The sequence below is a fragment of the Patella vulgata genome, chromosome 1 (genome assembly GCF_932274485.2).
Source record: "Patella vulgata chromosome 1, xgPatVulg1.2, whole genome shotgun sequence".
In the NCBI taxonomy this organism is placed as follows: Eukaryota; Metazoa; Mollusca; class Gastropoda; family Patellidae; genus Patella; species Patella vulgata.
Genome location: NC_065879.2, coordinates 40,455,540 through 40,478,046, shown reverse-complemented (window position 1 = coordinate 40,478,046; position 22,507 = coordinate 40,455,540). Strand labels below are relative to the sequence as shown.

At 33.7% G+C, this 22,507-nt stretch overlaps 1 protein-coding gene across 2 annotated transcripts in view; it reads left to right on the top strand.

The window, feature by feature from the left end:
- The window catches only part of LOC126826045 (protein GPR107-like), a 30,460-nt gene extending 11,722 nt beyond the window's left edge, over positions 1-18,738 (top strand). For both annotated transcript variants that reach the window (XM_056101832.1, XM_056101827.1), the window contains 11 exons: positions 974-1,126; positions 2,977-3,081; positions 3,804-3,937; positions 9,281-9,359; positions 10,112-10,185; positions 11,397-11,514; positions 14,185-14,315; positions 15,148-15,241; positions 16,069-16,116; positions 16,451-16,611; positions 16,929-18,738. In XM_056101832.1, the coding sequence (XP_055957807.1) occupies positions 974-1,126; positions 2,977-3,081; positions 3,804-3,937; positions 9,281-9,359; positions 10,112-10,185; positions 11,397-11,514; positions 14,185-14,315; positions 15,148-15,241; positions 16,069-16,116; positions 16,451-16,611; positions 16,929-17,055 (1,224 nt within the window). In that variant the 3' untranslated portion in view covers positions 17,056-18,738. The remainder of the gene's footprint in view (positions 1-973; positions 1,127-2,976; positions 3,082-3,803; positions 3,938-9,280; positions 9,360-10,111; positions 10,186-11,396; positions 11,515-14,184; positions 14,316-15,147; positions 15,242-16,068; positions 16,117-16,450; positions 16,612-16,928) is intronic.
- Positions 18,739-22,507: the final 3,769 nt, after the last annotated feature.

Sequence of the window (22,507 nt, the reverse complement as noted above, 5' to 3'; positions counted from 1 at the left end):
CAAATTTAAAGTTTTTTTTATTTAGCCAGAGTGCGTACATATGTCTCAATTTATATACTGTATTTTGAGTTCTGTTGGTCAAAAAAACTGCCAAATTAAATATATTTGGTGTTTTTTAATCATAATTCTTTTAGTGTGGCATATTTTCATATATTAACTTCAAAATTAGTGTCTTGACGCAAAACTTAAGCTCATTTTTATACACCCACATTGAAATGTGGTCGTATATTGTCGTCGCCCCCGTCCGTCCATCGGTCCAGCGTCCACAATTGCTTGTGGACACTCTAGAAGCCAAAGATAATATCCGATTGACCTTAAATTTATACACAGTGTTTAGGGTCTTGAGACGAAGAAGCCTATTGATTTTCAGCGATTTCCAATAATTACTGCCAGAGTTATGGCCCTTGATCACTTCAAAAAATCTTGTGGACGCTCTTGAAGCCAAAGTTTATATCCGATTGACCTTAAATTTATACACAGTGTTTAAGGTCATGAGACGAAGAAGCCTATTGATTTTCAGCGATTTCCAATAATTACTGCCAGAGTTATAGCCCTTGATTTTCAACGATTTCCGCTCTAAAGGCTAAAGTTATCATCTGATTGACTTCAGATTGATACACAGAGTTTAAGATCTTGAGACGAACAAGTATATTGATTTTCCATGAATTTTTATGACATAAACAGCTAAATCCAAGATATTAAAAGTTTTGTATACAAAACCTTAGTATGGGGCAGAACTTTATAAAAACCAAACAAATTCTAATGGTTTTCTGATAATTACTTGTTGCTCTTAATCAGATTTTAGTGAATTATAAATGTTTCATGACCGAAAAAAGTAAGAATATGCAACAACACTTGTTGACTGCCCGGACGATTTAGCTGCTGTGGGCGTATGTTTCGTTGCCTGGCAACCTTTCTTTATGTAACAGAAATTGCTTAATTTATCCATAAATTCAAAAATTGACTTTTTCAGGTAAAAACAAATCCAACTTCTAAAAACAATACAAATATTTCTACAAAAGCACCAGTAAAACCAGAGACTGCTGTAAGCAAGGAAACTACACCAGATGTTCTTCGTAACCAGGTTGACATAAAGAAAAATAAACAAGGCAATTATGATACACATGTAAGTTTTTTTTTACACACTTTTTTTTTTATCTTTACCAGGGGTGCACAATTTCACTTTTGAACCACAAGTGTCATGACAAAATTTGCTAGCCCTTCAGAAATACTTGCCTGACCTGAATATAAAAATATAGTCAGTTGTTTTTTAATTTATTTTAATGACTAAACTTATAAACATATTTAAGCATCCAAATTTTTATACGCCCACATTTTCATGTGGACGTATAGTGTCGTCGCCCCTGTCCGTCCGTCCACAATTGTTTATGAACACTCTAAAGGTCACAATTTTTATCCGATTTCAATGAAACTTGAAATATAGGTTTATCACCGATCTCGGTTCCTTTCGATATTGGCATGTATCGAACTGTAACTTCATGGATTATGGCCCTTATTGTATAAAAAATCACGTTTTTAGCTTGTGAACACTGTAGAGGTCACAATTTTTATCCAATTTGGTTAAAACTTGAAATGTATGTTTATATCCCACAGATCTCGATTATTTTCGATATTCGCGCATATTGGACTATAACTTCCTGAATTATGGCCCCTGATTGTACGAAAAATCGCGTTTTTAGTTTGTGGACCCCATAGAGGTCACAATTTTAATCCTATTTAAAAATCTGTTACAATATATCACCGTTAAACCCTAAGGGTGGTTGGGTTCGAACTTCGTAAAAATCGGATCAAAACTGACGGACAAAATGGCCGCCCCTCGTTCGCAAAGTGTCAAAATATTGTGTATTAGGGTTGTGGACCCTCTGGAGGTCATCTGCGCAACAGTTTCCAGTCAGCTACTGCTACTGCCAGGGAATTGTTGGAACTCGGCAACGTCAGATTAGCACTCAAACAGTCTGAAGGTCCCTGGCTGCTCATGGATTATGCTGCAGTCGACCTTACCAAGGTCAAATCCTTTTGCATCATCGTCGACTTGCCAGACAGCAATGGACCACAAATCAATGGTATCTGCACAACACATCATGGCGAAATGTCATCTTCTCGGATGAATCCCGATTCAACCTCAGTTTTCCTGATGAACGTCACCTTACATGTATCTACCGTCGCCGACATGAACGCGTTGTTTGTAACTGCGTGCTGGAAATGGATCGTCTTGGGGGAGGTGGCGTCATGGTTTGGGCCACTATCAACGTCAACTTCCGTCCCAGTTGGTGGTGGTCCAAGGCAATCTCAACACTCAACATTATGTTGACGCCATCCTTCGTCCGTTGTTGCTTCCATTGCTGGCTCAACATGGCGTCCGTCGACAGATGGTTTTCCAGCATGACAACGCCCGACTCCACACTGCCATTTTGACAAGAGACTTTCTGAACAATCATCATGTGTTATGGATTGGCCAGCTATGTCTCCTGACATGAACCCGATTAAACACCTTTGGGATGAACTTGGACGGGTTCGAACTTGAGCCGTGTCTCCACAAACTGTTGCGGGGTTGGCACAGGAACTCTAAAATCATTGGTGTGTAGTGAGACATCTGTGCCAATCCATGCCAAGGTGACTTAAAGCTCAGGGTGGACATACACGTTATTGACTTCAGCTGACCCCTGCTTTGTTTCATGGTTCTCTAACGTTTTGGTTTTGTGTATTTGTTGTGAATTCTTTCATGAAATTATCCACAGATGCTTGTTTTCTCTATTTTGTCAATTGTTATGTACATTTGTTAAAAGTTGTTGCAGTAAATAAACTTTGAATTTGGCATTGCGTTTTTAATGGCTTTGAGTGTATATGTACTGCCTTGTTACACAGTTTCTGGTAAGAGATAATCGCTGATCATTTTCAATTGTTGTTAGTGATTGATCATTTCATGTTTATATATTTATAATTTTATATTTCTAGTTTCTGGTAGTTATTAATAGTGAAACGGAAGAAGGTTTATACAGTCTGTTTTTCCACAATTGTTTGAACTTTAAGCCCAACGTGGACTCAACAGTAACTATGACGGTAAGCTTCAGAATAGACACTATTTTACAGAAACTATTTCTTTCCCTACTTTTCAAATTCATGAGAGATTAATACCCCGTTCAGATGTTTATATTTAAACTGGTTTAAAATCACTGGGGATTTTAAACCAGTATAGTGTTGCATTCACACGTACTTCAACCCAAACCAGTTTGATTATTCTGTCCTTGTCACTCAGAGGTTAGAGTTAACTATGCATTGGTATATGTGTTAACCTCTGTCAAAAATTCTGGAAAAATTGTTTGAACTATACCTTTCCACGAATACTTTTAGATGCCAACTCTTTCAGCCAAGAAATAAATACAAATGCTAGGTAATGTAAAATTAAACAGTTTAGATGATTGTTAAGACTTGCACTGCAGGATGCCTCCATTTTACCAGGAATATTAGTTACTGCGTTTGTCCAAAGTTAGCTGACGCTTTGCAATTTAAAGTCAACCCGTTCAGACGGACAAGATAAACCAGTTTAGAATAAAAAAGACAGATCGCAAGCTGGTTTTTTTTAAACAGGTTTATTTGCCCCACTTTTGCGTTCAGGCAGTTAAGTTAAACTGCTTTAATGATTGCCGGGGATTTTTCCAGTTCAACTTGAGTGTCTGAACAAGCTATTTGTAAGGGTAAGTGATCAGTATTTATGTGGCAGGGTTCAGATCTTATTCTTCACCCTTCATAGTGACTAACATAAACTTGAAATTTGATTCCAGTTACAAGTAGTAGAAGAGAATAATGGTAATTATTTATCTGCTGGAAGTCAACCAGAACCAACTTTATTTTTTGTCTTCTTCTTATCGTATTTTATCTGTGGTTGTATTTGGTTGTCCGTTCTACGTAAAGCAGAGTAAGTTAATAAAGCTTTTTGAACAATATTTTACTGAAGTTTCATTTAGGAATATTAATCCCTTGCAAACTACAATTTTGTGAGAGATGAATATCGGTCCAAAATGGTTCAATTCCATTCATTATTCGCAGAGATATGTTGAATTGAAATTTCATCGATCTATGCTGCTCGCTATGTAATAATGCGTGGCATCATTTTGTACTGTCCGTCCGTCCACAATTTGTTTGTGGACGCTCTGCAGGTGACAATTTTTATCCGATTTTGATGAAACTTGGAATGCATGTTTATGTCCCAAAGATCTTGGTTCCTTTTGGTAATCACATATATCTGAACATAACTTCCTAGATTATGGCCCCTGATTGGTCGAAAAATCTCATTTTTAGCTTGTGCATTCTCTAGAGGTCACAATTTTTTCCGATTTTAAAAACCGTTTAGATATAGCACCCTTCCACCATAATGAAGGTTGAATTCAAATTGTACGCAAATTGTGTATAAGTTTGTAATACAAAGGTTATGGATCCTCTAGACACTATACGTCTGGTACCGTGAAATCTCGGGTAAATAGCGTTATTATCTAATCTATGTAGAATTATTCATAAATATCATTGAATTCGGCTAAATAGCATTCAATTTGTCCTTGTATACAACTTAAATCTCAACGTGCAATTTTGATTAACAAGCGTTAATTGACTAGTGTTTAGTTTGTCGACACGTGTGTAATTATAAGCATCCCGCTTAATTTTGACAACTGTTCAATAATTAGTTGGACCGTTCAATTTCCCGAGTTGTGATTAAAATTAGTCAAGGTGTCCAATTACGCCAGGTATTCAATTCTGTTGCCGAACATCCAATTTCACATGCGTTGTTCAGATTTTAACGAAATGTTTATATTGAAGGAGTTGTAATATAGTAACGCTGCCGTGAAAACGTGTACATGTATAATGTACAGGCCAGTTTGAATAACAACAATATGAGTTTGGTAATATCGGGAAAACATTTACCGGCATTCTGTATCGGTTAGGATTTTTTTCTAATGCACTGTACATGCATATAACATCAGCCAAAATGTATGCAACAATGAACAACTTACAATTTTTTTACAACGTATCATTACATCTTCGTCTATAACTTAGATGTAATCCATCAATTATTGGCTGCTATAAAATCCAAACTTTAAATTATATACGTCATACGATGAGCTTGCAGCTTCAGTTAATCTAAATCAATCATTCATAGAGCACTCGATCCACTCCACGGGGTGCTTAACGGTAAGTCACATGGTCAGAAACGTGCCAATATTGGGACTATTTTCTTAGTCTGTCTGTGTTAATCGGCGACAAATCTCCGCTATGACAATATACATCTACTTTAAATGTCGCCCAATTCATTTCGGTGGAAGTGAATATTGAATAAAGCCATTTCACACACGTGTACATTACATGCGCATGTCATATATTTATACAATGTCCACGAGTGTGTTGGCCTACATGTAATTCTCGCCTTCACTCCGTTATAATTTTCTTATTTTGAGTACAATTTCTGAATGATTCCATTCTTTTGTACGTCCAACTTCCCGAATTCCTACTGCATATACATGTACCCTGTGTAACTGCAATCTATAAGTTTATACATACATGTATATGTTTACGTTTATAATCTAGATATCAGAAGCTCGAAAGTTATACTAGACGGTGAACACGCAAGTTTCTTGATTGAACCTGCATTTGCTTCTGTAATTATAACTGTATGTAAATCGTGATTATAATTATAAACAATGCATTTATATAACTGTACGGCATCTATATTGCATAATATCGTACCCATATTTATCCTTGCTATTCGGACCAACCCAAAGGACCACACAGACCAATTAAATTACATTATAAGGCTTGACTTATTCATTTTAAAAATATAATACAGACAATATGATATTGTATCATAATACAAAGAGGCGAACAATTTATAGGTGAGTATATACATAACTTTAGAATATCCGCTGCCGGTAAGTACCTATTGGCAAATATATATCTTTATTACATCAACAATTTAATTGTTTTTCTTTGATGTGCTTCATGATGAAACAATGCGACGGGTAAGTACATAACACTTTATTATTTCAAAGAAAACATATGCATATTAAAACAAACACTATTATCAATTATTAAAACAACAATTAAAACAACACTTTATTATTGATTGGAGTAGTCATATTAATACAAACACAAATATAAACGTATTAAAACAACACTTTATTATTGGTCCAAGTGGTCCTTTTGTATGGTCCGAGTAGTCTTTTTTGTTTCGTCCGAGTGGTCTATTAGTTGGTCCAAGTGGTCATGCATTCGTACAAAAGAATGGAATCATTCAGAAAGTGTAGGCTACTCAAAATAACGGAGTGAAGGCGACAATTAATGTAACACATCGTGGACATTGTATAAATATATGACATGCGCATGTAATGTACACGTGTGTGAAATGGCTTTATTCAATATCCGCTTCCACCGAAATGAATTGGGCGACATTTAAAGTAGATGTATATTGTCACAGCGGAGATTTGTCACCGATTAACACAGACAGACTAAGAAAATAGTCCCAATATTGGCGCGTTTCTGACCATGTGACTTACCGTTAAGCGCCTCGTGGAGTGGATCGAGTGCTCTATGAATGATTGATTTAGATTAACTGAAGCTGCAAGCTCATCGTATGACGTATATAATTTAAAGTTTGGATTTTATAGCAGCCAATAATTGATGGATTACATCTAAGTTATAGACGAAGATGTAATGATAAGTTGTAAAAAAAATTGTAAGTTGTTCATTGTTGCATACATTTTGGCCGACATTATATTCATGTACAGTGCGTTAGAAAAAAATCCTAACCGATACAGAATGCCGGTAAATGTTTTCCCGATATTACCGAACTCATTATGTTGTTATTCAAACTGGCCTGTACATTGTACATGTACACGTTTTCACGGCAGCATTACTATATTACAACTCCTTCAATATAAACATTTCGTTAAAATCTGAACAACGCATGTGAAATTGGATGTTCGGCAACAGAATTGAATACCTGGCGTAATTGGACACCTTGACTAATTTATTCACAACTCGGGAAATTGAACGGTCCAACTAATTATTGAACAGTCGTCAAAATTAAGCGGGACGCTTATAATTACACACGTGTCGACAAACTAAACACTAGTCAATTAACGCTTAGTAATCAAAATTCCACGTTGAGATTTAAGTTGTATACAAGGACAAATTGAATGCTATTAGGCCAAATTCAATGATATTTATGAATAATTCTACATAGATTAGATAATAACGCTATTTACCCGAGATTCCACGGTACCAGTCGTATAGTGCTAGAGGTCACAATTTTTATCTGATTTTGATGAAACTTAAAACATAGCTTTATATTCCAAAAATCTCAGTCCCATTTGATATTTGAGCATTTCAGACCATAACTTTCTGGATTATGGCCCCTGATTGTACAAAATATCGTTTTTGTTTTTAGCTTGTTCTCTATCCGTCTCTTGCAAAATGTGGGCGTATCCTGTCTGGCAGCCGCTGGTTTAAATCCTATTGAATCCAAGGCAGGAGATTGTCTAGTGCTGGTATTTTGATTTTGTTTTCGTACTTAACTGTGAAATAAACGAACTGACTACATATTAGCTTGAATTAGGCCATGAAAAATTTGATATTTTAGCGAAAAATGTAATTAAAATAGGTATTAACTGTGTTGGCAATTTGTTACATGTGAAGAACATTGGATTTTTGTAGGGAAATCAGCACAACTGCCCATTTGGACTAAATTACTTTAAAGTAAATGATTTTGCTCACATACACTTAAAGAGTTAGTGTACATGTGGGTTCCACATCTCTGTCTCTGGATTAGAGACTTTAATGTATTTCTGTTATCCTCCTGATTATAACTATCTTAACAGATTCATCTGGTGTGGACAAGAATTAGATAAGTCTGATTTTAATTAGATGTGTGCCAGATGTGTACATTACAAAATAAACTTAAACAGTAACATTCAAATTCTTCAATTTTACGATCTCAGTCTTTCACGTTTACGAAATGGTGTGGGAGCTATAAAAGAAAAGCTCGCCAATTTAAAAATTGAGAAAAAAGCTCCCGTAAAAAAAATCTTCGTAATTCTACATTGTATTTATATACTTTAGTTTTGTCTCGTATTCTCTTTATTAATTTTGCAATTTATATGTTTCACGAATTTTCGTCAGTTTGATCAATTTGTCAGCGTGCTTCTTAGTGCACAATTTGCACTAAGTCTAAAGACCAAACCAATTTTACAAACCCATTTTTGTCTCCCTCTGTGGCTATTTGCCCTCCAGTAATTTCAATTTTAAAATGTCGCATATTTGACTGTTTTGACCATCTCCAAACTATTAATAGCGATAATCGACGCATTGCTAATGAGACAAGCCATACATGAAAACATTTTAAACAAGTAATGTTATTATTAGACGTACGTCATTCTGTCATTCCCGCGGATATTCTCCATCAACATCCAGCAACATATTAGGCTGTCAAGTAACATCATATTCTGTTGGCTGGTTTTAGACTGCTATCCAATTAAAACGAGCCTTACATTAGAATTCAATATGTTTGATGAATAATTATGGCAGCCCTAGTTTTACCATGGAAACGCTCATCGCTCGAGGAGGAGGTTATTAAAAATAAACAAAAACTGAAAGTAAGGTAGTTTATGAATCGCAATATTTAGGAGAGCGATTTAGCTTATTAGCGGGCGTATTTAATGACGACTCCCCCAAAGATAAGTCGAGGTGTGTCGGGAGGCGCAAGAGCGAAAGCGTGCCTTAAACGTGAAGGACTGCGATCTCCATTTAAAGATGCATTATGTAAGATTTAGATAAAGAACTGGTCGTTCTTGCTGTTGTAATAGTTCAAAACTAGATAATGAAAAATGAACATATTGAAAATTTCATTCAAATTACCCATATTTTTCAGTGTATTAGGCGCATGTATTATATTAATTATAACTTTCAATTGCATTGTTACATAACTTTAAATGGTAATTCTTGCGCTCATACGGTAGGTAAATTGTCGTTAAAATCCCGCCCACAACAAACATGGCTGTTGTAGATCACGTCTCTCCAATGGTTCAGAGGGTTGATTATAGGATTATGTCAATAAATGTCTAAATAATAGTTTATATAACATTTGAAGCCAAAATAAAGACCTACAGCTAGCAGATTTAGATCTTACATAGTGCATCTTTAAGAAAATAGCATATACATTATACATGTTTCTGTGGGTACTGTGTGTTTATTGCTAATATATTTTACATTGTAGGAAAAATGATGTGTATAAAATCCACTATTTGATGTTAGCTGTTGTATGGGTTAAGAGCGTATCCTGTTTATTCCATGGTGTAAGTATAGTTCACCGGGAAGGCTAATAAACATTGTCATTAATATGTAATAAAAAGAAGAGTTAAAAAGGGATCTTTAGTCTTTAGATAGTGATCTTAGATGATTAAAACCAAAAAAAACTTAAACACTTAAAATTACCTAGCAAATTATATGTACTTTAGCTACTATCAATAAATTTTTGCTGACAACAAAAAGGCAATGGGCTACATCGATTAAATTTCAATTCCATACATCTTTGTAAAAGCTAAATGGAATAGAATCTTTTTAGGACTGATATTCCTATTAGAGCTTCATCTTACACAATATAGTTGTTGTCACTTTTGTTTAATTCAATTTTTTTTTTCTAAAATACTATATTTGTTCACCTAGACTATTGTCTGAGCCAGGGGGTTGGATGGCCGAATGGTTAGCATGTTCACGCTGTAGAGTAAGGTCTGTCATTGAGTCAACTGGCATGGTTTTGATTCCCCGGTTGTATGTGACAATGAGTCTGGTTGCCTGTCCAACCTCATGGGTTTTCTCCGGGTTCTCTGGGTTGTCCGGTTTAATCCCACTGCTAAGGACCCCTACGCTCAAGCGAATTATTGAAATAAAATTGAACCCTATCTTAGTCCCGAAATGACCTGGTTTGTGTCGAGTGGACGTTAAACCCCATTTCTCTCTCTCTCTCTCTCTCTCTCTCTCTATTGTCTGAGCCATGCAGTTTAAGAAATGAAAATTAATGTTTTCTCTTACTCTGTGTTTTTTACAGATCAACAGTCATTTTATAGCTAAATCTGGTATACCTGATGAAGCCTGGGCTATTCTCTGGTATATTGTATATCTGTAAGTTGCCAGTATTTTATCTCCTAGACTTCTTGGATTTGGGTCATTTTGCAGTAAAAAATGTCAAAAAATGTTAAATATTTTATACCACTGAATAGAAGAATTCAAGACCTTTTCAAAAATATATACATTTGTATGAATTTTATTCTTAAAGTAGCTAAGTCTCTAACTCAGTATCACCCAAAATCTTCGACATTGAAAACATAAATTATTTGTCAATTTAAATCAACATTGATGTTGTGATCTTATAGGGAAAAGACTGGCTTCTGATATCCCATATTTAAGACAAAATAAACATTTTACCATTGGTACACAAATCGTTAGAGGTTAGATATATTCAACATGTCATGTCAAACGGTGATGCCATATTCTTATCTGGAGAGCATGTACAATAAATACTACCGGTGTAGACTGGAATAACCAGACGCTAGAGATTGCCATTCGGTTGAGACTTCTCGCGTATTTCGCCGAACATAACTGATTTGAAATTATAGTAAAAACAGAAATGGCTAAATGTAAATCAGTTTATACATTCATATTACAGTATTATATGCGTTGCGACCCATTTGTGTCAATTGCTAGGTGCCAAAGAATAGCGATTTAGCTCTTTTAGATTTAAAGAGTTACAGGATATATTCTTAACTATATGCATTCCCTAGTCAAAACCACAAAACAATCCGATGGTTAAAGGGTTAATTCAAATATTACCCTGAATATATTAAATAGCAAGCTGCTATCATTAAAAAACGGTTTTGCTTTCCAGTTCATGACTATATTTAATGTATTTTGGACTGTAAATTTAACAGAGTCATAATGCTGTTTACACCTTATAGTGTCTACATTGTGTGTGTCAGTGTCTTCCCCAGAGTTATTGTATCAGTCATATTTGCCAGTTTTGACTGATTGGCAGGGAAATTGATTGACTTGAGAACTTATGTCAGTCAATTTGCATGCCATAAAATTAGAATTTCAAAGAATTTAACCTTAAAAAACATAAATACTTTTAAATTTATAGTTTTCATACAGAAAAACCATTCAATTGATATATAAGTAAATTGAAAGATGCTAAAAATTGTCACATTCTTTAGAATAAATCAGAGGGAAACAAAATACCTATACATCAAAAACTGATCAGCTGAAGAGTACTGATCGTAATATTAGTCAAAATGTATTTCTTGTATACAATAATATGATATCTTGTCTATTTATAGAACCAAAGGTGCATTGATGTTTGGAACAATATTATTGATTGGTGCAGGATGGGACTTTATAGAACACATGTTGAGTCACAAAGAAAAGAAATTATTTGCCATCTTTTTACCATTACAGGTTTGTTACATTTTTTTTTTTTTTTTAAATGTTATCATTTAAGGGGCGTTGAGCAGTCTAAAATGCACATTTTAAAGCTAGCACTGTAATTTTTGTTGAGAAGATATGACACTTTTTATACTCCCACATTGAAATGTGGTCGTATATTGTCGTCACCCCCGTCCGTCCGCCGGTACGGCGTCCACTATTGCTTGTGGACGCTCTAGAGGCTAAAGTTAATATCCGATTGACTTTAAATTTATACACAGTGTTAAAGGTCATTAGACGAAGAAGCCTATTGATTTTCAGCGATTTCCGATAATTACTGCCAGAGTTATGGCCCTTGATCACTTTGAAAAATCTTGTGGAAGCTCTAGAGGCTAAAGTTAATATCCGATTGAGTTTAAATTTATACACAGTGTTTAAGGTCATGAGACGAAGAAGCCTATTGATTTTCAGCGATTTCCGATAATTACTGCCAGAGTTATGGCCCTTGATCACTTCAAAATATCTTGTGGACGCTCTAGAGGCCAAAGTTAATATCCAATTGACTTTAAATTTATACACAGTGTTTAAGGTCATGAGACGAAGAAGCCTATTGATTTTCAGCGATTTCTGATAATTACTGTCAGAGTTATGGCCCTTGATCACTTCAAAATATCTTGTGGACGCTCTAGAGGCCAAAGTTAATATCCAATTGACTTTAAATTTATACACTGTGTTTAAGGTCATGAGACGAAGAAGCCTATTGATTTTCAGCGATTTCTGATAATTACTGCCAGAGTTATGGCCCTTGATCACTTCAAAAAATCTTGTAAATGCTATAGAGGCTAAAGTTAATATCCGATTGACTTTAAATTTATACACAGTGTTAAAGGTCATTAGACGAAGAAGCCTATTGATTTTCAGCGATTTTCGATAATTACTGCCAGAGTTATGGCCCTTGATCACTTTGAAAAATCTTGTGGATGCTCTAGAGGCCAAAGTTAATATCCGATTGACTTTAAATTTATACACAGTGTTTAAGGTCATGAGACGAAGAAGTTTATTCATTTACAACGATTTTCGATAATTACTGCCAGAGTTATGGCCCTTGATCACTTCAAAAAATCTTGTAAATGCTCTGGAGGCTAAAGTTAATATTCGATTGACTTTAAATTGATACAGAGTGTTTGAAGTCATGAGACGAAGAATCGTATTGATTTTCAACGATTTCCGATAATTACTGCCAAAGTTATGGCCCTTGATCACTTTTAAAAACCTTGTGACCCTCTAGAAGCTAAAGTTATCATCCGATTGACTTCAGATTCATACACAGAGTGAAAGGTCTTGAGACAAACAAGTATATTGATTTTCAATGAATTTTTATGACTTGAACAGCTAAATCCATGATGTTAAAAGTTTCCTATACTAAACGTTAGCATGGGGCAAAACTTTATAAAAACCAAACAAATTCTAATGGTTTTCTGATAATTACTTAATGAGTTGTTACTCTTAATCAGATTTTAATGTATTATAAATGTTTCATTACCGAAAAAAGTAAAAATATGTGACAACTCTTGTTGACTGTGGGCGTATGTTTCGTTGCCTGGCACCCTATCTTTGTTATTTTGGGTGGTAAACTAAATATTAATCACCAAATAAATACCAATTTTCTTTACCAACTATGTTCCAAACTTGGCCCAAAGGCATGATAATAATGGGTGCCGATGACAATAAAAGTCAAATTTTCTCAGTTATGCCTGCATGAATTTTCTTTAAATTTGGTATGAACAATGTTAATGGCAAGTCAAAAAAAACACTGGTCAAATTTTGACTATAGGCTGTGGTTTATCTGGTATCCATGGAAACGCAAAAAACAATAAGTTTTCTTGGAAATTCTATTAGTAGATGCTAAAAAGAGATATTGATAATCACACCAGTAGATAGAAAGTAGAGGTTATAAGCTACATTTCGACACCAAAAACGTTGGAAAATATCAACTCAAAGTACTTTAAGATCGTTCTTCATTATTTACCTTCGAACGGGATTTTGTGATTTTGGGTTAATTCTTTGAATATGTCCACAACAAGTTTTAAAATACAACAATTTGGACAAAAAAGTAAATATCTACTTTAGTGCACTACTCCACTGCTCTTAAAATCATTTTATACATTCAAGAATAACAGTCTTCGACCATCAAAAAATAAAATTCAGCCACGTTCCAATCACAATAGATGGTAGACCTGGATAATCGCGTCTTACAAGGAATTCCTTCTGACGTCATATTTAGATAGACATAAATGATCCAGTGTGAAACTACTGCTGGACACGGCCATGATTGTTTACAGCAGATGACATGAGCAGTGTATACAACGTCATGATTTATACAAGAACTGATCTAGGTCGAGGAAACCTTTGAATGTACAGAAAGCGTTCCATATTTTAAGTTCTGGGTATTTGAGGGTGCATTATCCATTATAATAATACTTTGGTATTTGAAGGTACAATACAACTTCCAGTATTGAGGCAATTGAATATTCCGACATGCTGTGTAATCCGGCATATTGTATTAATCCTGTACGATGTCGGAATTGACAGAGTCCACTGTATATTTGAGTATAGATATTAGAACAAGTGTTAAGTTTAATATTATATTGAGTATAGGTATTAGAACAAGTGTTAAATGTAATATATTATATTTGAGTATAGGTATTAAAACAAGTAGCTTGGGTTATTATAGAAGAAAGTGATGAGGGACAATTCCATTACACAACCTGGAAACAGATATTTTTTGTTGTGGATTTACTCTGTTGTGTAGCCATTTTGTTTACAGTTGCATGGTATGTATTGTGGTATTGGGGTGTATAGGCCACAAGATGGCCTGGATTGTTTATGACAATCAGAAGAGCTAAATAGATTATGCTAACATTCTACATACTGACCATCTTTAACACTAATTTCTACCGGGTGGTCTAGTGTGCCCACATTAGATCATAAGATCTGTCATTGTGTCAAGTCAATTATGATACACATGTAAGGTTTTTTTACACACTGTTTTTTTATCTTAACTGTTACTTTCAATGTAACATGTGCGCTTAAGATCATATTGAATGCCATTGAGTCAAGTGGCATTGTTTTGATCCCACACTTGTACATGACAAGGAATAAGGTCGCCTGTCCAACCATGTGGGTTTCCTCTAGGTCCTGCAGTTTCCTCCAACTGATAAAGACCCTTACGTGCAAGCAAATTATTGAGCCATATGTTAGTCCCGAAATGACCTAGTTTTAAACCCCATTTCTCTCTCCCTATAACATCTGTAATATAGTTATATAGATTTGAGTGGTATTTGAATAATGAACTAAGTATTTTGATTGGCTTAAAGAGACCCATATAGAAAGTGGGAATTTCCAAGATTCTGATAATGTGTAATGCATTAAGAGTCATGAGGCTGTCCGGAACGGCGCCCTCTATAATGAAAAAGTGACAATTGACCTAAATTGTCCTGTAGTATTATGTCTGTTTCAGTAGTGTTATATTGTATCAATGTCAAGTGTATAATTACAATTCTCAACATGAAAATTTGAAATTTTTAATCAAATCAACCTGCAAATGAGCTTATTATTTTTTAGGGATGTTTATCTATTTAACAAAAACAAATCTTTAAATTTAAGGTCCATCCGCCACCTTCAAGAAGCATCAGCAGTGGATGGTAAAGCTGCGATGAATTTAAATAAACTGAAATTTTTTAGACATTTTTATATAATGGTAAGTGATAGGATTTAATTCTGCTGATTTTGAATTTGCTTTTTTAACAGAAAAAAAATCAGCCATTAAAATAATCTTGAATTAGAATGTTCCAGTTCAGACACGCATGTATTATTTTATAGCTTAGCCACCTTCACATCTTTATAAGTAGAAATAATTGTTTTGGTTTTTTTAAAACTATATTTTATAGAATAGAATTGGGGAACAGAACAGGCCTATATCACCTCTCTCCCTTTAAAAAAAAAATTTAATTACAATTAATGTACTTAAAGATACATTATTGGAAATTCGATAACGAGTTGGCAGTTCTCACTATAATAGTTAAAAACTAGATAATGTAAAGGCAATTTGCTGAAAATTTCATTCAAATTGATCCACTATGAACCGAGAACTAAGCGGTTGAAATTTCCACCTAGCCTTGATCGTCATTACTAAAGTCAGTGCGATAAACAGCATAGTCTCGATTATCCATTTAATCGTTAAATTGTGATGGAAAGTTATGTGGTCCGGATAGGTTAATTAATGTCTAATTAATAATTTAGATAACATTTCAGGCCTAAAGAAAGACCTGCAATAGACAGATTTAGCTCCTGCATAATGTATGATTAAATACATGTATATATTCGTAACTATTCATATTGTGTTATTAGTTATTAAAATTATGAAAGGAAATAATGATATCTTTACAAAGAAAAGTTATTCGATATACATAATGTTTGATGATGACTATAAGTCCAGAAAGTATACTAACATGTGGCATCATAAACAGCAGAAGATAGTAATAATAGTAATAATAATAAAGGGAATATTGTTTAATTTTTTTGCAGGTTGTTTGTTATATATATTTTACTAGAATGATAGTTTATCTGTTAAAAGTAAGTTATTTGTTCTAGAATACACTTTCATGTTTCATTTCACTGCACCATTTAATATTAGAAATAATACAAACTGTTCAAATTAGAAATAAAGATTTTCTGAAAGATCTCTGCTGCCTTCAACACACCCTTATAATACATGGTCATTGACCATTTCTTTCATAAAGTTCACAATTCACAAATTTGAAATTCTTGAAAACCAAAGTGAGGAAAATGGATGTTAATTATATGACAGTCAACACTAGACATTACTTACCCGGCTGGATTTTGCCCAAACCTGGGTTATGTGTAAGACCATATAGAAATATAGATTAATTCTGATAATTTATTCCAGATAACACTACCATTCCGACATGAATGGTTGACAGAATTTTTCCGAGAGATAGCTGTATTTTTATTTTTATTTGTTACTGGTTATAAGTTCCGACCAGCTTCTAACAATCCATATCTGCAGGTACCACAAGATTCTGATGATGAAATAGAAATGGAAGAAGTGTATGTATTTGATATTATTATTATTCAATTCTTATTGATTTTAAAGGAATGTTTTAAACATGTAGCACAGAAACCATTAATACAGAAATCTTCATTCAAGAAGTTTGATTAGCTTAAAGATGCTTATATAAAATTAAGATAAAAAGTTAGTAGTTCTTGCTATAATAGTTTAAAAATTAAAAAAATGAATATTTGAAAATTTCAGTCAAATTATTTTAGTCTGAGCAAGCCTTACCGACTGAGACTCGACTAATACCTATTTTTATAGTATGTGTAATGACTGACAAATGTCCTCACATGTTATATGTGCTTTACAGATTAACAAAGAATGCAACAACTGATACATTGAGTAAAGTTAATCAACAGCTAGTCGAGAAGAAAAAGAATACAAATAAACAGGAGGATGGAATAAAACAAAGAGAAAGTAGTTTAGAGTATGATTAAATACATACTTATATATTATATTTCTTACTTTCTAACATCCATTATAGGAAGATTAGCACAGTTTAACACTGTTATTTGTCATTGAAACTGGAATATAACAGAAACTCATTTGAATATTAGTTCAACCAAGTTAAGAGTAATTCCATTGGTCGTAATGGAGCAATCCTAGATATATTGTGATCATTCAAATTTAAATATCTTAATCCATTTGTATAGGACCCATCGTGTTGTACAGGACCCATCGTGCTGTGCAGGGGTACAGGATCCATCATGTTTTCGCTCTAAATAATCTATGGATATTTCCTGAATATCGATGAAGTGGCTCTGTTTATTTTAGCTTATTGTAGATGTTTAGATAAACTGCTTTGCTGTCATACATCTAATTGTTTTAACCGATACCCTGTGAAATCTGGAACTGGTCCTAAAACCATACATGGTAACTTTGAGATCAATAAATTTTATTGAAGGATCAATTATATGTTAAGTTGATGAATTTAATTACTTTTAACCAAGGATTTAAAGAACTTTTATTTTATATCATTTCAAACCAAAACTAGTTCAATATATACATGTATATCTAATGTGTATTGGACAGAGCAATCATTCCTTATATTTCCTGGAATTTAACTGCAGATTCTATACACATCATCTCTTCTATTGTAAATATCTGTATTTCATTAGTTGATTGTTTAATTTATTCTTGAAATGATTTCAATAATTTCTAAGTCATGTATAGATTTGCACAGCACTATTATATTTATCAGAATTTATGCTTATTTTATATGCCGGTACTACTGTGTGCTTCCAACTTCTATATTCCATTTTCCATCATGGGATCAATAGGTTTTCCTTTAAAGATATATTTCCTCAACAGACATGATCTAAAATACATGATTATCGATTGGAAAACATATCTAACCTACCAAGAAATGTAAATTTGTTACAAAATATATCGGTTCTTTCAATATACTTCAAGCAAAACTCTTTTTCTTGCCAATATACAAGAAATGTAGTCTGTTGAGTGTTCACAAGGAATTGTGGACGACGAACGGACGGGGGCCACAGCAATATATATATATGACCACATTTACAAAAATAACAAATCAAATTTTGGTAAAACATAGTTGACATTTTAAAGACAACAGAGCGGCCATTTTGTCAAGCAGTATCTGTTCGATTTTCACAAAATTTTAACTCAACCATCATTAGGGTGTAACTGTTATATTTGAACTCAACCATCATTAGGGTGTAACCGTTATATGTTAAACTTTAAACGATATGCACGAATATCGAAAGGAACCAAGATATTTGGGTTACAAACATACATTTTAAGTTTCATCAAAATCAGATCAAAAATTATGACCTCTAGAGTGCGCACAAGCTAAAAGAAAAGGGATTTTTCGTACAATCGGGGACCATAATCAATGACATTACGGCCCGACAGATGCTAATATCAAAAAGAACCAAGATCATTGGAATATAAACCTACGTATTTCAAGATTCATCAGAATCAGATAAAAATTGTGACCTGTAGGTGTCCACAAACAAATTCCGAACAGACATCCTGATGGACAGTGGCGACGACAATTACGGCCACTTCTTCTTAACTTTTTAAAACAAAATTTTAATCCTAAAGATTGTGTAACATGACTAATCAAAATAAACACATCAGATCAACTCCAATTCAATACATGTACTTTATTTTAACCTACATCAAAGAATTTTATGCCACGAACAGCTATTGGGGACAAATAGCAATATTTTCCTATATTCAATTTATATAATGTAATCTCGTCTGATGAGCAGAATTAACAAAGAAATGTAAAAATAATTTGGCCTAACCTACGTATAATAATTGAATAGAGAAATGTTAAATATTGTTTACCTTATCCATTACCGCAAATATTCTATTGACCCGTTTTTCTGGCGTATTTTCATCTTCTGGTAAATTAACCATTCCTCCCTTTGATGTTAAAACAAAAACAAGATTAATTCATATCATTATCAAATTTATATCCTGTACCATAATCTGGCTTGAATAATACCCGTACATACAGAGGAATGTCCACTCAAAAATCTAACGTTATTTGCGTCAACGCACACATGCAATTTAAGCATGAAATTTGTAATGAGATATCTAAATTTTTGTGTATTTGATTTCATATAATGACTGGTTATGAATTCTTTTGATCAACTATTTCTTATGTTAATCTGACAATTTGCGAGGCAAGTTGATTAGGAGAATATGTCCTTGCTCTAATTTAATGGAACAATATTCTTTAAATCACATTTGTTTTAAGTACCACCAAGCAAACATTCTTAAAAATACTTTAATAAATATATCAAATGGCAAGTCAAAGTTATGTATCTAGTTCTGCACCTTCGAGGTGCCCCTGTCTCAATCATATGTGTGTCTAAACAACTTTATTTGAACTAATCGGAATACTAGCTACTTATATACCAAATTCAATATCCCAAAACATCCTTGTGTTATTATTTCTAGACGTATCCAGAACCTATTATTGATTTATCCAGAACAAGGTCATATTTAACCTACTAATACATGTTATTCTAGCCTTCAATTGTTTAAAACAGACATTTCCATCAAAATAGTCCATTATCATCACAACAGTGAAATCCTAAAATGACTGTGCTCATATACAATAAGTATATTGTCAAGAGATAATAATGTTTTGTAATCTACTAAGTTAGTCAAATATTCCACTAAGTCAAGTATTTCAATCCATTAAGTCAAGATAACAAACGGGGACCATAATCCATGAAGTTGACAGGAACCGAGATATTTGGGAGATAAACCAATATTTTAAGTTTCGTCAAAACTTAGTACTAGATACTTGACACTATATTTGCGTAAAGGGGAACAGACATTTTGACGGCAAGCTTTGGTCCGATTGTCACAAAATTCGAACTCAATCATAAACATGGTGTAAGGGTGATATATATGAACATTTTTTGAAATCAAGTAAAAATTGTGACCTCTAGACAGTTCATAAGCTAAAACACATTTTTTCGTACAATCTTGGGCAATAATCCAGGAAGTTACGGTCCGATATGTGCTAGTATCGAAAGGCATCAAGATCTTTGGGATATGTTTAGAGTTTCATCGAAAGGAACTAAGATCTTTGGGATATAAACATATAATATATTTTTAAGTTTCATCAAAATCGGATAAAAATTGTGACCTCTAGAGGGCCCACAATCTTGGAATTACATTTTCATGAGATTCAAACTCAAGTCCTTAGGGTGTAAGGTTGACATTTGAACGGTTTTTAAAAATAAATAAAAACTGTGATCGCTGGGGTCTAACAGCTTAAAACATGATTTTTCGTACAATCAGGGGCAATAATCTAGGAAGTTACGGTCCTATATATGCCAATATCGAAATCAATCGAATATGGGATATCAACCTATATTTCCAGTTTTGTCAAAATCAGATAAAAATTGTGACCTGTAGAGTGTCCACAAACAAATGTGAATGGACGCCCAGATGGACAGAGCGACAACAATATACATCCACATGAAAATGTGGCTGTATATACGTAAAAACATACTCCACCTGAAATATCAGCTGATAAAAATAAGTGTTCAGGTGTTCAAGGAAATACAGAATACCTACCACCATCTGATATATAGCTTCTACAATGTCCAATAATTCTACTTTAGTTATAAAACCATCATTATCTATATCATACAGTTTAAATGCCCCTGTAATAAATATCATAGTTTAATTAATGTAGACAAAATAATAAATTAGCAGGATGATTCTGTGACTGTAACTGAACAAAATGTTCATTACTGTTATATCTGGTCAAGTTTTAAAAGAGCTATATTTAATTAAGACCAGCAGCTGCCAGGCAGGATAAGCACACATTTTGCAAGAGATGGATAGAGAACAAGCTAAAAACAAACAGGATTTTTTGTACAATCAGGGGCAGTAATCAAGAAATTTATGGTCTGAAATGCGCAAATATCAAAAGGGACTGAGATCTTTGGGATATAAAGATATGTTTTAAGTTTCATCAAAATCGGATAAAAAATAATAGTACCTATACAATAATTTAGTAGTTACTCTATTTAAAGGGAATTGTTAACCAGCGGTTGCCAGGCAAGATACGTCCACATTTTGAAAGAGATGGATAGAGAACAAGCTAAAAACAAATGCGATTTTTCGTACAATCAGGGGCCATAATCCAAGAAGTTGTGGTCTGCAATGGGACCGAGATCTTTGGGATATAAAGATATATTTTAAGTTTCATCAAAATCGGATAAAAATTGTGACCTCTAGAGGGTCCACAACCTTCGTATTACGTACTTTTACATAATTTTGGTACAAGGAGCGGCCATTTTGTCGGGCAGTTTCATTTCGATTTTCCTGAAATTCGAATTCAACCTTCATTATTGTGGAATGGTGATATATTTAAACGTTTTTTAAAATCGGATAAAAAATTGTGACCTACAGAGAATCCACAAGCTAAAGAACAAATTTTTTTGTACGATCTGGTCTGATATGCGCAATTTTGTCAAGCAGTTTTGGTCTATTTTAACGAAATTTGAACTCAACCGTCATTAGGGTGTGACAGTGTTAAATTTAAACATTTTTTAAAATTCGATAAAAATTGTGACCTCTAGAGGATTCACAAGCTAAAAACGTGATTTTTCATATAATCAGGGGCCATAATACAGGAAGTTACCGTCCGATATGCACAAATATCAAAAGGAACCCCAATCTTTGGATTATAAACATACATTTCAAGTTTCATCAAAATCGGATAGAAATTGTGACTTCTAGACTGTCCACATTTTGTCAGGCAATTTCGGTTAGATTTTTATGAAATTCGAACTCAACCTTCATTGATACATTTAACGGTGATACATTTAAACGTTTTTTAAAATTGAATACAAATTGAGATTTCTAGCGTTTCACAAGCTAAATATGCAATTTTTCGAACAATCGGTTTTGGTCAGATTTTCACGAAATTTGAACTCCCCCAACATTAGGCTGAACGATGATATATTCAGACGGTTTTTTTGTAAATCGGATACAAACATGCATATCAAGTTTCATCAAAAATCGGATAAAAATTGAACCTGTAGAGTGTCCACAAACAAATTGTGAATGGACAAACAGACTGTCAGACGGACAAACAGGGGTGACGATAATATACGTCCACATGAAAATGTGGGCATATAAAAAGATACTTACAAACTCCATTTAAATGGAATGGTTAAAGAGATAGAGTGGCCTATTGATAAAAGTTTTCTCATCCTGCATCATAAACTATATTTGTTACGAATATCTATCATAAAGACTTGCCATACATTTTCATAAAATAAGTTTTAAGGTGTGCTGTTTGTATGCAAACTTCAATGTTCAGGAATTCTATGAGTAAATCTCCCCAAAATTAGAAGTGTTATTGTCTAATAGATGATA